This window comes from Fragaria vesca, linkage group LG2 (assembly GCF_000184155.1).
Source record: "Fragaria vesca subsp. vesca linkage group LG2, FraVesHawaii_1.0, whole genome shotgun sequence".
NCBI lineage: Eukaryota > Viridiplantae > Streptophyta > Magnoliopsida > Rosales > Rosaceae > Fragaria > Fragaria vesca.
Window position 1 is genome coordinate 6,222,433 of NC_020492.1, and position 16,563 is coordinate 6,238,995.

The 16,563-nt window shown below is 38.4% G+C and overlaps 3 protein-coding genes across 3 annotated transcripts; all 3 read right to left on the bottom strand.

The window, feature by feature from the left end:
* Nucleotides 1-231: 231 nt before the first annotated feature.
* LOC101300883 (patellin-4-like) lies at nucleotides 232-1,879 on the bottom strand. Its single transcript, XM_004292164.1, has 5 exons — nucleotides 1,659-1,879; nucleotides 1,046-1,595; nucleotides 851-975; nucleotides 600-741; nucleotides 232-498 (listed from the first exon to the last, which is right to left on the bottom strand). The coding sequence occupies exons 1-5, from the start codon at nucleotides 1,877-1,879 to the stop codon at nucleotides 232-234; spliced, it is 1,305 nt and encodes a 434-aa protein (XP_004292212.1).
* A 413-nt stretch (nucleotides 1,880-2,292) lies between these two features.
* LOC101313265 (structural maintenance of chromosomes protein 1A-like) lies at nucleotides 2,293-12,323 on the bottom strand. The gene is made up of 18 exons (XM_004289900.1): nucleotides 11,631-12,323; nucleotides 10,859-11,095; nucleotides 10,030-10,263; nucleotides 9,396-9,634; nucleotides 8,859-9,125; nucleotides 8,338-8,608; nucleotides 7,832-7,956; nucleotides 6,730-6,839; nucleotides 6,526-6,633; nucleotides 6,308-6,447; nucleotides 5,846-5,935; nucleotides 5,561-5,769; nucleotides 4,774-4,943; nucleotides 4,467-4,576; nucleotides 4,009-4,388; nucleotides 3,508-3,759; nucleotides 3,001-3,228; nucleotides 2,293-2,902 (listed from the first exon to the last, which is right to left on the bottom strand). Exons 1-18 carry the CDS (start codon nucleotides 12,066-12,068, stop codon nucleotides 2,854-2,856), a joined length of 3,657 nt encoding a protein of 1,218 aa, XP_004289948.1. The 5' UTR covers nucleotides 12,069-12,323; the 3' UTR covers nucleotides 2,293-2,853.
* Nucleotides 12,324-13,230: 907 nt separating this feature from the next.
* Nucleotides 13,231-16,083, bottom strand: LOC101313563. The gene is made up of 4 exons (XM_004289901.1): nucleotides 15,975-16,083; nucleotides 15,290-15,795; nucleotides 14,413-14,682; nucleotides 13,231-13,921 (listed from the first exon to the last, which is right to left on the bottom strand). The coding sequence occupies exons 2-4, from the start codon at nucleotides 15,782-15,784 to the stop codon at nucleotides 13,481-13,483; spliced, it is 1,206 nt and encodes a 401-aa protein (XP_004289949.1). The 5' UTR covers nucleotides 15,785-15,795; nucleotides 15,975-16,083; the 3' UTR covers nucleotides 13,231-13,480.
* Between the last annotated feature and the right edge of the window lie 480 nt (nucleotides 16,084-16,563).

The following is a 16,563-nucleotide window of genomic DNA, read 5'->3' on the forward strand; positions in this document are numbered from 1 at the left end:
AAAAAAAGTAAAAACTAACATATGNTNTACTACTATATATATATATATATATATATATATATAAACCATACTTTCTTGTATCATCTTCAAAAATAAGGTTCAAATTAACAGCTAAACAAAACATCGATTATCGTACGTTAATGTTTCCTTTAGTTATAGACTACTAGCAGAAATCCGTAATATATATAGCTCCACAATAACTAGTAGTGAAGTATCTACGTGCATGCAGAGCTATCTATTTGTTCTGTACATGGGAATGGTGGGTTTGGCTTTATACCGATAAAGAACTCTCCTGTCCTTGAAATTCCAGTTCTCAAAGGTCACGAATATCTTCCCTGGTTCACTAAAGTAGAAGGAGTTTCTCACACTCTCTCCTTGCAGTCTCTTCTTGTCTTGGATTAGAATGTTGTACGACCCTTCATCATCAGGAAGGAACTCTTCCTTGTACAACACGTCCCATCCCACCACAGTTAGATCCCACACCATTGTCAATCCACCCTAATCAAATGAAAACACCCCAAAAAATGAAAATTATTAGTTAACAACAAGATTCAACTCATCATTCGATTAAACACGCGATTAATGACGAGAATTAGTACCTCAACAACTGGAATTTCAATATAGTTGATTGTGTTTGCTTTGATTATGAGCTCAGATACTTTGTCCTCTGGTGTGAACTCATCATCTTGCTCTCTTTTGAGGCCACCATATTGAACTGGGAGTTCTTCTGGTTCTATGAACCTTTTTTTTCATAATCATTTCCATGCAAAGTAACTTGTGTATTAGAGACACGGATGAGATACTAATGTAATTGGATAGTTTCAATTTTTTGAGTAGTAATCTCACTCACTTGAGAAGGGTCTTTGTAACCTTTTGGGATCTAGCAAAGATGAACGTCTTCTTAGTTCTGTGACTTAGAAACCTTGATCGGAGCACATGAGACACATAATACCAAAGTGGAGCATTGATAACAATCTGCCAGTGGAAAGCAAGAAATTAACATATACCACATTGTAATTAGCAAGTGCAGAGTTTTGCTACTTACATTCTTTTGAATGAGCTCAGGATAGTTGTCCTGTAACAAGAGCAGAGTTTTGCTACTAAGCGAACGAAGCTCCTTAAAATCGGGGCCTGGGGAATCCTTCAAATCCGTAATCTGAACCATCGAATCAACCCCTCTCTTGAAGTTGAGCTTCTTGATTCCCTTTTCAATGAATTGAACTCTCCACCTCAAAAACTGTTGGCGTCTTGCTTCAGACCCGAATGTTTTCTTGTACAAGTCTTTGTCCTTGAAAGGTCCATACGAAGTGTAACACAAAGGGTGGCCATCTTTGTCTCTACTATTTATGCACACCACGTCTTCAAGACCAGAGACTCCTAAATCTTCTTCCAGAATTTCATCAGTCCTGAATTCTTTTCGCCATTTCAGGGTTCTTTTCAGCATTTCAAATGCGTCGCTGGTCTTGTAATCCCGGGCTTTCAAGAATTTGAGGAGCAAAACATCAGTGCCTTGATGGCCTTTGCTTGGCAACAAAGGCACACCCCATAGGGTAATCTCCTTGAGTTGTTCTTTCTGCCTCAAGCTTTCATTTCGGCTAATCCTTCTGCTGGGTTTTCCGAGAATGTAATTCCCCATAATTGCATCTTCAACTCTGCACCGGAATTCCATCAAGGCTTTCCTCTTCTTCTTCTTCATTGACGCAGAAGCAGCTTTGGTTTCCTCATCATCCTCTATAGCTCTACGTTCAACATCTTCTTCATCACTATCCGGACATAATTCCCGGGGGCTTTCCAAGATGTAGTCATTAGGCTGATCATAATTTCCCAGAGGCGAGTCAAGCTCTTGCTCTCTGCCCTGGTAATTAGCTTCATTTTTCATTTTGGGTCTCCTGATCATTCATCTCCCATTGTCAAATATAGAGGAGATTGAAATCCCCGGCATTCAGAGTTTCCGGGGAAACTGAATATTGGTGGTGCTCGGATTCAATGATGGGGAGTTGAGAACGACGAACACAAAAAGTTTACATCTTTCCTTTCTCTATTACCTCAAGCTCAAGAAAGGCCTGGCGCCAAATTTAGGTTGGACAATCGTAGTAACTAACGGTGAGATTGGAACAGGCTTTTTTACAAGTGTTTTAAACTTTTATCCCCAATTCATCGGGCTTGGCTGGCATACAATTAGTGGTTGTTGTAAATAGATTAGGTTCCAAATGCAAGTCAAATTTAGTATTTGAGTTTCAACACTAAACCCTTAATCCAACTCGTTGCCTAACAATGTGCAAGAATCACTGTCCAAGTCAAAATTTTGCCTTGCTGGGATAAGGGATCTAAGAACATCTCCAAAAAAGAGATAGAAAAACACAATTGTACAAAAGCAACACCATGGAAACGGTGTTATGTCGTAAAGGTGCAACAAGTTATTCAAGTTATTAGATTTGCAAAGGTCACCATCTGTCCTCAAAAAAGGTCACAAACTGATCTCCACTGTCCTGGTATGGGAGGCATTGACAATAGAATGAGAAGAACGAAAGAAAAGGGGAACAACTTACAAGCTAATACTAAACAGATGGTTGCTGGAGAAAGAAAAGAGACAATGGCTGAGATTAATCCTCTACATTCTGGGAAGTTCGATGCATTATCTTGTCCTCCTTGACTAATTCACAACCTGTAGCAGTGATTTTTACATCCTAATACAGCGAAACCTAACTGCTGATTTCCATGCCTATGAAAAGAATGTAACCTGAACGGCCGTTGAAATCTTGTAATCATATTTACAGTGAAATGGGATGTGAAATGATTGATCTGTATCTATATAACAAGTCATTATCCAACTGCAGACTGGGAGCTGCTGCATTACTCCTCTCGAAATCTAGTCAAGTCAAATGACATGGTTTTGGAACAACTGCAATAACAGCAGCACAATTAGCGCGTTAAGAAACTATAATATAAATCCTCAAGATATAACCATGTGACGTGCTCAAATTCTTGTCTGATGCTCACCTCATGTCAGCGTCCCTGAAAACCCCAACCAGAGCTTCAGCCTTGTCATAGAAGCTATCTTTTAGAGATATTACAATACTCTGAAAACCATTGCCTCCTTCCGTATCCTGGTTAACCCTGGCTCCTTGGCAAGACTTTGAACGGATGAATCGAGCAACTTTTGCTACATTTAAGTTATCCAGTGCAGCATCAACTTCATCCAGTATGAAGAAAGGCGAAGGCCTATAGCTGAAGCATTCATGAAAACAAATGTGGAAAAACAATTAATTACAGGCTCTTATCTACAGTGTAAAAGAGTAGAAACCAAAAACTAGAACAAAACTTTCGTAGTGGAACAGCGTACATATTGGTGAAAGGAAGACCAAAAGCCAGAAACTCCACAATCCCCACCCAAAAATATTCATAACTATTGAAGCATGTGCTCTATGTATCTACTGCAAGGCCTACCCAGAATCTTTTGTTCTTGGATGTCTTTAAAGGTAAACACTATATATGATTAACATATACCTGTGTATGGCAAACAGTAATGCTAATGCTGCAACAGTTTTCTCTCCGCCAGATAATTGTTCCATATCTCGAAAGCGCTTTGTTGGGGGCATAGTAGTGTACTTGACGCCATGTAGATATGGATCATCTTCATTTTCTAAATTCAAATATGCCGTCCCACCAAGTGGATGTGTATTGCTCTTCGTCAGTTGCTTGTATATCTTATCAATATTACTAGAAATATGGTTGAAGGCATCCATAAACTTCTCATACCTGCATTGACCAAATAAACCATTACAATCAAATGTCAGGGAAAAAATAGAAATCAGTTGCGTAGTGGGCATATTTGTCACTTACGTGATGATTTCTTTCACTTTCTGTCGACAGTAAACATTGACCATTCCTATTACTAGTTTCTATCCATAAAGTTTGTCTTACGAAACCCAATAATGTGCAATCATGTATAGTCAACTACATTATGATAATTAGACAATCCAGTAGCAGTGTAAAAGCAATCAATACCTGCTTTGCTTAACCGAGTTAAACAGATCAGCCTTTTGCTTCTGTTCTTTTCTGGCCACTTCAAACTCTGCAGTTATATCTCTTTCCTTTTCTTGTAGAGCCTCATATTGGTCCATGGCCTTCAAATTGGGAGCTGTTCTTTCTATTTCTGATAGCTTGGCATCCATTTGTTTCTTAAAGTCTAACTCGACTTTCTCCCGCTCAGAAGGCCTCCTATCTCTCAATAGAGACTCATCTAACTCATCAAAATCAAATACTGGGCCCGTTGTGGAGGAGTCAGTCTCCATTGGATCTGAGATGATAGGAAGGCTTATTTGCTGAAGTTCACAATTTTCTACTATCTCCTGCTTCCGAGATGTTAGCTGCTCAATCTGAGTTTCCTGTAAGGCACGAAAAAAATGTTTAGGGATTCAAATTAACATGGTACAGAAGTGTCGCAAACAAAACCAAATGCCAACCTTAGAATTTATCTGTCGATTAAGTTTGGATACATTTGTTGTAGCAGTAGAACCCCGCTTGTTCCATTCTTGAATTTCCTTTTCACACCCTTCCGACTTGGATTTCCACTCTACATTAATAGTGAGAGATACAACTTTATGAACTAAAAAGAAAGGATAAAGTGGGTTTGCGACTCGTTTGAACAACTTGGGAAAAAGACAGAAAAAGAACAACAACCATGAGATCAAGTCCCGCGCTCAAGGCCTAAAATCTGAGAATTTAAGTTCTCCAAAAAAAATACAGTACCATGCCGAACTTTTATCATACCTTGTGCATCTTCCTTCAACTGCTCAATCTCAGCAGAGGCTTTTTCAGCTGCAGAGTTGGCTTCAAATTCTTTCTTTTGAACCCATTCTAAATCTTTTTGTAGATTACTAATAGATGATTGGAGTTCTTCAATTCGTGTAGCCATGTCCCGATTTTGCTCATACTCTAGCCTGAAAGCAAACAAAGACCAGTATTTTACCATAAAATATGAGCAAGTGCCAAAGCTGTCATACAACAAGTACACCAGAAACAATAGTGGTGAAACTGGGCAGATTGTTTGGGTTTGATATTTGAGTACTTCAATAGAACCTGTGGTCAATCTAAAAAGTTAAAACAAAATTTTCAAAGACTTTACAGCCCTACAAAGAACTTGTAACTGGACAGCGTCAAACATCTCTCATCTTTAGTGATCACTGCTTTCTAAAAAAGTCGTGTGATAATAGACACGACAGCGTTCTTTAAAGATGATCAAGACACATCAAAAAGAATATATGGTGGGGAGCGAGGAAAACCAACTGACTAATTGGCCCAATACTTGTAGTTGGTTGTTTCCTCAGTCAAAGTACTTGTAGTTCATCAGAATGTTAAAGCACAATTTGAAGATGCATAAATGCATGCACATTCATACAATAGTGTGGGAATCAATGATCAAGTTATATATCACATAATTCATGCATGTGTCCAACATAATATACACAACTCACATTCCACTGTATGCCCAAAATAAAATAATTACCAACATACAACAGTAAAATTGACAAAAGATAAAATATAGGGAAGAACATACTGGTATTTCAATTTTGATAGCTGGCTACTCAAACTAAGCCTCTCTTCAGCCATAGATTGGGAAACCTTGAGTTGTTTTTCTTCATACTCACGAATGTTATCTACCCCAACAGATTTACTAAAGCCTTTGTAGAGTCTGTCAACAATATCATTTATCCTCTTCTCAAGCTTATTGATTTCTGTGCTCCGCTTATCTACAGCTTGTTTTAGCTGCAATCATTTTTAAAACTGCTGTGTGAAACAAAATGCTAGAATAAGCTAGAGAAAACAGTAATCAGGGAAATACCTTCAGAAGATCAGGACTGATACGATCAATCTCTTCTTTTATGTTCTGCCTCTCCCGCGCCAAATTTGCAAGTTTGTCCTTGATGCTTTTCTGTGAAAAAACTCATCTTAGTTTTGAATCCACTAGAAGGAACCTCATGTTTAGCTTAATTAAGATATATCAAAGTAAAAGACTGAAAAACTATTCACCCACCCTCCCACACCCAAAGCACAAAGGAAAAACTAAAATAGAATAAATAGCATTCATCTCCACTTTATAATTAAAAGACCAATACCAACCCTTCCCATCAAGTCTAATTCATCTTATTTGATAAACCACACACAAGTGACACAACCAGACATAAAACAGCTTCAAAGTTCAACCTGCATCTTCTAGATTTGGTGTCTGGGTATGGATATAAAACTACCTTACCTGTAGAATAGGAGTGAAAAAAAAAAGATACAAGTAAATCCTTGCAATTACCTTCTCAATATCTGCATATTGGATTTTCTTATCAAGCCCACTAAGTCTGCCAGCTGTTTCAGACTCTTTTAGCTGCATCTCTCTAATTGACCCAAGCTCTTCTAGCTCCAACTCAAACTGTTCTTTCTTCTTCTTCAGTCCTAAACAACAAACAGTTAAACCACATCAAAAATTACCAGACCAAAATTCAAATGACAATACAGCAATTCAAAACTCACCTTCGACTTTTTTATCATCCCACTGTTTTGACCTAGCTTCCATTCCTCCACTGGTACCACCAGTCATTGTGCCAGATTTTGACAGCATAATTCCATCAACAGTTACAACTAATTAAAGGGGGAAAGAGAAAAAAAGTTAGATGCTGGCTAAATAAAAACATGCCTGACACAGATACTTAACGATAACAAAGTTGAACGCATTACCTTTGAACCTCTCACCACTCCAGCTTAGGCGCTTAGCCTCATCAAGTTCGTCACAAACGAGAGTATTGCCAACCGCAAAGAGAATAGCCTTCTCCAAGGCATGATCAAATGTATGGTTGTTAAGTAGACAAACTAATAGCACCTCTTCGTAGATTCTCATGCAGAAAATAGTTTTCTTACAAACAGAAAAACATACAAGGAATACAGGCAACATACATCAAGGACAGTACATAGCATAGTGATCAGGAGGATGATCTAAAACAATAGCTAACCACGAAATGATGAAGGTGTGAGCGTGCTTCTATGCATTAACATGTTCCATCTAAATAAATGCAGAGACGATACTAATCTGGATGATTATACTCAAACTCTTTGTGGGAGAAAGCCAGAGGAATGATGAGTTACATGAAGAAAACTTGTGCCATAAATGGAAGAAAAGAATGAGAACAGAAAATCATCCAAGTTGAAAGGGAAAAGAATTAAATAATTTTTTTTAAAAAAATCAACAAGAATAAAACACATAATGGGATCCTAATGCAAGTCTATAATAGAACACAAGTTGTTCAATTTTTTTAGTTATTTAAAAGTTCCATAATTTCTTCTAGAAAAATATATGTTTTCGATAACCAGAGTTCCACTACCCAAAAACAATAATGCACCAGAAATTAGCAGCACTAACCGGCCCAGATCAAAGATACTCTCTTACTGCATATGATGGAAAACATGAAAATGTAATACAACATATATATACACACACAAAAATATATGTAGTTATGTATATAGATCAATCACACATAACATCTCTGCCTATTTCTATGCATACAAATAAAGAGCTATACAATGTGCACTACACACATCCTTTTCACACAGACATGCATGCATGCAGACAAACACCAACAAGATTACACAAAAATGTAAATCTTCAACTACAGAGTTCGGAACAAACAAAAGTTTGGACACTAAACCAATGTAGGCTTTTGTAGAAGCAAATATCAAGAAAATAACACATAGATTTTATTTGATCTCTACTGTACCGTAAGATGATAACCATGACAAAGAATTATTGAATTTTTGCTCTCAAGAAAGCATGATGAAAGGATATTGAACAACATCAAAAACCAGCTTTGCAGTACCACCCAAGTTACGCAGTCTCTCCATTACTTGCTTTACACGAACAGATTGGAGAGGTATGAATGTCTGAGGAGGAAGCCTTTGTTCTTTCAAATACTGCAGAAATGCAAGGATCAGTATCAGAACCGCATTCACATGAATGATATAATATTCAAACTTTGTCAACATATATTTCACATTGGTACCCCAAGTAATCAATAAAACTGTCCGTATCATTAGATATTTCAATATTCAAACACACAAAAAACCAACAGACTCAAACAGGATAAGAGAAAGAAAAAAAATTAAATCTCTTGATTTTCCTATAATCTATTTTCTTTATTTTTATTCTGATTGCCTTGCAACTACTGTGATGTGAATAATCATTATAAAAATTGAGAATTTAAAATCTTAATTTTACCAATGAAATAAGGAAGGCAATCTTAACAAGCTAGTGTAAGCATTCTACAAGAGCGAAAAGATGAGAACATATATCACCTTGATACACTCCTTTCCTGTTTGTTCATCTTCAACTACGACTGCATCCATAAATTTTCCCATGGCAACAGTGACAGCAAGATTATACTTCTTTTGTGTTGGCCTACAGAGTTCAGTCATGCGACCATGGACACCCTGAAACAAGCGCTTGAGAGTCTCTACTGCCTGAGACAACCTGGAATCCCTCTCATTCTCATATCTATCGGCCTTCAGTTCACGTAATTGCTTCTCTAATTCATCAATTTTTGACTTCAAATTTTCATACTTCTGTCTGTATATCCATAAAAAGGATAATAGTAAACATACAAATCATCACATTTTGCTAGTGTCTTGTAAAATAAGTAAATAACAACCTAAAGAAGAGAAAAGAATGGAGAAATTTAATCAAATGAATAAAGGGGAATGAGAAGCACCAGGCAACACATGCCAAAACCTTAGCAGAACGTATGAATGACTCTTAAAAAGCATAAATTTAAAAAATAAAAATAAAAAAAAGCAAGCATACAAGCAAGTTGAATAACCTGGCATTCTGATGTTTATCCTTCATCACAAGCAATTCATTATTCAGACTTTTTACTTCCTCTCTGTGTTTTGCAGAGTTATCTTTAATGTTTTTCAGCCTTGTCAGCATTTGCTTATTCTGTGAATCCAGTTCACTCTCCCTACTTCTCAACTGTTCAAGATTTTCTTCCAAATTCTTTTGAGCTTCAAGATCAGCATGCTGTTGCCGATCCAGAACCTCTTTCTCATCTGTTAGCTTCGCAGTTTTCATCCCAGCATCCTCCTTCCTGTGACATCAGCATACCATTAATATTTACAAAGCCTATCAAGGAGAGCCTCTAAATCCTAAGTTATATGGTCCAGTGAAGGTAATTTAGAAAGTTCATGAAGATCGAAAGGTAGGCAGGAAACTGACTTCAATTCTCAGCTCAAAATTGAAAAGTAACATGGCTTTTGGTTAAAGAAACAGAACTTCATCTTTAAAACGTAAGGAATGGGACACTATCATCACACTGAGATGCAGTAATAAAATTAAACAGAGATTACCAAACACTTACACTTTAAAATATTCCCTCAATTTAGTATCGTCTAACTGTAATTTTTCACCACCGTCTCGTCCTTTTTCATGTAAATCCTCTAGTTGAGTGGTCAAATCTTGGATGCCCTTCTGCAGCTTTTTAATTTCCTCTTTATGTCTCTCCCTTTCTTTTTCTTTCTTACCAAGCTCAGTCTTACTTTTCTTGATTTTTGAATTTATACGAGACATTTCCTCTTTCAGTTTCAGCAGCTCTGGTTTCTACAAATACGAAACCACATCAAACAATTCACTGTATGTCCTCTTGATCAAGCATAAGATCAATTATATTTACAGAAAAGTAAAGGCCATTTATTTTAGAACGTCAGCAAAACTAGCAATATAACGGAAAAAAATTCACAAGGACCCGTTCATTCACCCACAGCAGCTATACGAGACAGTCAGATACTCTTATATTATATATGTAGGTTGAACGAACACGGTTTCGCTATAATAAGTAAAAATGTAAAGATTTATGTTATAACTTCTCTTAAGCCTCGGTCATTTGAGGGTCTAACGGAGACCAACTCAGTAACAAAAAAGCAAAATGAAACTCATGGTATTGGACACAACTATCAATGAAATTTCAATCTTCTGTCCAAGGCAAAGAAACTCACGCTTTTGTCGAGTTTATTACTTCTCTCGGCAATCTTCTTCTCACATTGGGCAATCTCTTTTAAGTACTTGTTGAGTTCTTTCTTCTTTTTGGTTGCTTCTTGCTGAAAATCATCTAGTTCTTGCATAACCTGTTCACGGTTTCTCTTTTCAGCTTCAAGCTCATTAGTCGTTTTTGTTATATCTCTTTCTATGTTGAACAACTGCCACAAAAAATGTTCTCTCTTCAAAGATTTCTGCAAGAAAGAATACATGTGATTTTAGTATTACACAGAATCAAAGTTCTTAAGCAGAAGATTCAAAGACAGGAGCATACACCTATTGAGCATGTAAAAGAAACAAAACGTCAATACCAAAATAGTCTACAGGGATAAGAGTTTGATATATTAAAGACAGATCCTATATTAGATTTAATCTACATGTGTGAATGCACACAACCATGTGGATGCAAGATTCATAGTGTGTGCGTATTTGCGTGTGTGCGTGCAAAAGAGATAAAAGGGAAATGCAATATGCGAGACCCTCTTTCCTGAAAGTGAGTTCCTAGTATCTACAATATCTTTTAAAGTTACATGATATCTTTCATGCAGGCACTTGTACAATTAATTACATAATTTCACCCAACACGGATAATTGAAACAAGCAGGATAGACATACGAACAACCCCGATAAACATAATATACAACATATGCATATTATTGTGTGCATATAGACATATGTAACCATTAACCAGTAAGCACGGACCAAGTATGTGTATAAATATATATACACACACACACAGCAAGTACGTGTATATGTATGTAAATAGAAAAAGAACGTTGAGGTACAAACCAGTTCATTTTGCAGGCGAATATGCTTCTCAGCTTCTTCCTTTTGCTCTTTCTTTTGCTTCCTCTCCGCTACTATGGTCCTCTTTTTCTGATAAACAAGTGCTGCTTTTTCTTCAGCTATGCCTTTCTCTTCTTCGTACTTTTCATAGTCTCTCTTGAAGTCATCTGACCCTGAGATCTGCTCAAGCAGTGCAGTGAGTTCCTTAGGATTTTTAGAGGCAATGGACTCCACATCACCCTACGGAGAAAGAAATAATCAGTAATTAAAAGTGACCCGGTTACTGCCAAGATATGCAAACATCAAAGTCACCATAAAAGCAGCAGTCATCTATTTGTCTATGAAAAATAATGCAAATGAGTAGAGATTGCACGGTTAGCAACTTCTGTGAATTCTCGTTTTTTCCCTTTTAATTTTGGTTTGGATGAACATGTTTCCAAATTTAATAAAGATGTTCCAACGCGTCACTACACCGGAGTGCCCAAATAAGAGTACACAGAGCCTGAATTCAACAATGGGTGGCAAGACATTTACGTTACCTAACCCAACACCTTCAACTTCGCAAACGAAATGTGCAATTGGCGTCAGAGACATTTTCGATATTCAATAATTAACTAACGCAAGGTGTGGCCAATAAATGTCATTGATGTACCTTCTCATTCTATTCTCATTCAAAACCTCTGCTTCTTAGCAAACATACTCCCTAAAGCATAATCAATGAAAACAATTCGACATAGAAAAGCTAAATTACGAGTATCAAGTAATCGAAATCAACCTGAAAAACAAGAAAATTGCGGGCCTTGACCAGAATTCCCAACGACTTAAGCTTCTCAGTATAAGTATCCGCCGTCACCGACCTGCCGTCGATGCGGTACTCACTGCCGCCGGAGCTAGTGATGGCCCTGGTGAACTGGATCTCGGACTCATTGGCAAGCTGATAAACCAAGGTCACGAACGCCCGGCGTCCCTTCTCGGTCTTCTCGCTGTCGTCCATGGCGTAGATCAGGTCCTTGAGCTGGGACCCACGGAGCTGGCCGGTCTTGACGCCGAGGACGAAGCTGATGGCGTCCATGAGGTTGGACTTGCCGGAGCCGTTCGGGCCGATTATGGCGGTGAAGTCGGAGAAGGGGCCGATGACCTGGTGGCCGCGGTAGGACTTGAAATTCTCGAGCTCGAGGCGGTGGATTTTGCCCTGGGAGATGAAGGACGGCATGGCTTAGGGTTTCGGGGAGTTTGAATCGAAGCTAGGGTTTGGGGAGGAGGTGGAATTGAGCGGAGTAAAGGAGAGAGGAGATGAGGGGAGGGGTGGCCGGAGAGATGAGGAGGGGAGGTTTCCGGCGAGAGGGGAGGGAGGAGTGGAGGCGGAGAGGAGGGGATTGGGGATTTTGAGGTGGGAATTGGCGGGAGATTGGGGGAGTTTTGGGGAATTTTAGGGAGGGTTGGTGATTTGAGTTGCCATTTTCGAAGTGAGAAAAAGTAGGAGACCGCAAAGAGTGAGCGCTTTAGTAGAGAGTCGAAACGTTTCGCTTTGGGCAAGAGAATGCTATTATTTTTATTTGCAGTTTAGTCCTTAAGGTTTTCTTTATTTTCGTTTTGGCCGCTAGTTGGGTCAAGATTTTACTTTTTTCTTCTTGTCTGAATTCAATATGTGGAAATTCAGTAGTTAGTTTCTTACCTTTCTGACTTTAATCTTGTTTGATCAAAACAAAAAACAAGCTCTTATGAACTTTCAATAGTCTCATAATAATGTGTATCAATGAAGAATGAATCTAAAAAGGGGATCAATAGCTACTTAAATTATTGTTAAGATTATATGATATGATGTTAGATTATAGAATCATATCACAATAAAAAATTGTAATTTAATATTACTTGGAGAATCAATATATAATCTTAATTTTAGCGTAGATGGTTATTGTCTTTATTGATCCACCCAAATCGAGATCTAGAAAGATGAATGTCAAGGAGCTTTGGGGGGAAACTGGAAAGTAGGGGATTGGCGGGAGATGAAATTTGTAAACTGCAGAATAAAACTGCGATAATATAAAATTATGAAGAATGGGCTTTTCTATTCAAAAAAAAAAATTATGAAGAAAAAAATTACCATGGTCAATTGACTTTCCTAACAAAAAACATCACAAAAAAGGTGCAACCAAGGCAAAGGCTATGAATAGGGAACAAATCAAGTTGTCATTCTACTTTCATAATGACAGTACGTCTTTATATCGTTGCGGTACGGTTCTTGCACTCGGGAATTTCCAACAAGGAAAGCGAAGAGAAACCGGCATATAAGTGAGGAGAGAATCCAGAACATATACTACACCAGAGAACGGTACATAGACATGTCAAGTAAGGCAAAGAAACTACTCATCTGAAAATGAAAAACAGAAAAAGACAGTAGCAAGATGCACATACATAAAAAGAGTTTAGCAGAAGGGGCTTATAGAATGGAGACAGCTTCCACAAAATAGTTTTGCCCCCACCTGAAGTCCACATTCCATGCTTAAAAAGTACCGAGTATGATTACAGAATGGTTAATTACTCTGAACAACAATCAAAGAAAGAGACTCCTAATGGACAAGGATATCCTGCTAGTAAGAAGTCATCTGGATGGATGAAGCTTCATCAATGACCAACTTTTTCACTGCTAGACGAAGTGCCGTCTTGTACAGAATCCGCTATTTTGGTTTCACTAGGAGTTCCCACAGGCGCAGATGGGATGACTTCAGAATAAATGGAATATTCAGGCAGTATACCGCCACGGTTTTGGATGTCATCTAAATCCTCACGCTCAGGGGGGTTTGAGTTTCCTGGCAGTTCTCCATGATTTTGAGCCGGCACTTCTGGCACCTCAGGTCTGGTGGCATCCGGATTTTCAAGCTGTTGGCCTCCAGAGTTTTGGGAAGCTTCCAACTCCTCATACTTGGAAATAACTTGTTGAAGTTCTTCATGAAGATATAGAGCCTCAAAGAGCATACTTTCATCATCAGTAGTGGTTTCTATAATCCTCTGAATAACAGGCTGAGACTCCTTGCACTTTTCCAGCATGTTCATCGTTAGTTCTTCCTGCAATCAAGCAAGCATTTCCACCAAGTTACATATCATCTTCCGCTCACAAGTTGATCTTTGGATTAGGTAAAATATGGAAAAATAATCGTAGGAAAGGTCAAATACTATCTAGAAGAATTATTATCATGCAATATATAATCATATAGGATAACAGCGTACAGGCAAACCTAGCCATAGAAGAATTACAACCGCTCTCCCTTACGGTCTGTGCTCATAGTCATAATGCACGGAACATGAAAATTCTTCAACCTGCCCTATATTATTTCTATCTTCCTTTTATATACAAGGGATATGTATTCTTCAATAATATTTTATAAAAGTATTTTGAATATCCGGATGCTTTAGAATAGAAATTTGTCAGTGATAAGGAAGCAAAGCACTTAGTTCTATCTCAGTATTGATTCCAGAGAAATTTACACACACACACACACACACATATATATATATAGGAATTAGTATTGATTTCCACAGAGAAGTCAGAAACACACCTTCAAAGGTTTCGGATCTGTTTCACTATTCAAAATACTAGACAGCAACTCCAGGCTATTGCGAGCTACAACAAGACATTCTTTTTTTTCCTCGACTGATAGGTAGTTATAGCGAAATTCACGGTCACTTGCATCATGAAATCCTGTGACTGGTACAGGGTATCTTTCCGGGGGAGGCATAGGCTCTTCCATGTATGATTCCAAGGTAGATTGCAACGAGGGCGAAGTCCCTTCTGGTGCCACTGGACGTGCTCCTCTTTCTCTCAATGTCTGTATAACACCCAGAGATATAATAAGGACATCAAATATTACTTCAATGGATGAAAACCAAGATTACTACAAGAAGAAAATTCCATGGTCCACAGAAGACAGGCCAGAAACTTAACAAAATGATACGGACCTAACATAATAAGCTAAATGATGATGAGGAATTTGGTACAATGTCACTCTACCTTAGGAGAGGGTATGCAGATCAAAAAGGCGATTTCATGGGTAGATGTAAACTAAAAATCATTATATCAATCAAGAAGACCACATTATGGATCATCTTCAAAGCGGGGAACTATATACTAGGCCATATGAATGTAAAACTGGGAGGTCAAGTCATAAATTGATCAGAAAAGGAAAAGCATACGCAATGCTTTGTGCAACTTCCGTAGACTCATAACAGAGAAACAGCAACGAATAATTGTTCTTCAGCCCCAGAATAAATAACATAGCCTTTATCTATGAAAAACCATAGCTGCTGGTTCAAAGGGCCAATCAACTCCTAAACACTGATGTAATTCAATGATGCATAGAAAAATACCAGCTAGCTAAAGTCTCACACAAGATATGCTTTATGCAACGACATAGAAAGAAATCAAAGAATGCTCACCATGTAAGTCTGACGAAACACGGGTAGATAAGCAAGATCCTGAGACTCTCCCCACGCCCTAATCAACTGCATAGCCCTCCTCCTATTCTCATTATCCGTCTGCGGATTCTCAATCATCCTAACCATCTCCTCCAACACCTTCTCGGACGCAATCTCCGAAAACACCTTCTCACAATTCATAGCAATCGCCTCCAACAAGTCAAGACTCAGCCTCTGCGTCACCACACTCTTCCCCGAAATCTTCCTCTTAATAACCCTCACAACTTCAAACCCGCTGAACTCCTCACTATTAATCATTGCACATATCCTCAAGTTCATCCCCCAATTCGGCTCCTCCATCGTCTCCAACGTCGCCTCGTCGATCATCCTCGATTCCGGCGTCGGCGTCTGCAGAATCTCCTTCACTTTTCCACTCACCATCCTACCCATCTGAGCTCCACTCGTCACCAGTTTCTCACCCAAGTTACCCAGCTGAGTTAAGTTGAACTTGTCCATACTTCACAACCCTGGTTCCATTTTACAAATCACAATAAAACACACACACCCTCTTAGTCTCTCAACTCAAATCTTCAATGAAACTGTAACTATTCAGCAAAGAAATGACAAATCCTAGATACAGTTCTAGATTGACGTTTTCATATGAAACAAAAGCAGATGGAATTGAGAGATGGGAAAAGTGAGGTACCTGGTTTGATGGTGGGGGCTCCGGCGACGGAAAACGGGGACTGGGCGCAGGGAAGCGTTGATCTTTTTCTGGTGAAGGTTTGGAGTTGAATTGGTTTAGAGAGAGAGAGAGAGAGAGAGAGAGTGGGGATAGTCAAAACTAGAAAGGGAGAGAGGGAGTACGTGGCGGCAAGATAGGAAAGGAGACAGGGATTTGGCGTAGGTTCGCGGTTAGTGGTGGGTCTAGTGCCACGTGGATTTGGGAGTTTCGGGTCGGGTCCGAGGTCTGTTGGAAAATTGGATAGTTCTAAAAACGGTCTGTGTACGGAAAAAAGGATGGAATAAACAGGGTCTTGCTCGTTTAGATAAAACTATCGAGGTACTAACTAACTTGATTGTCTTCATCTTGTTTGTTACTGATAAAGTGATAAGTNATAACAAAGGTTGAGCAAAAATCTAAGTTAAGCTATACTTCATAAGAAATGTTTTNATTGTTGACTATTCTTTAAAAATTAGATGTAATCACTCGCTCATCACCAAAAAATCTAATTGTTGTTTAGGAGGGACCAAAAATTTGCCCTGAGATTGGNTATGCAGCCCAATNAGAGCCG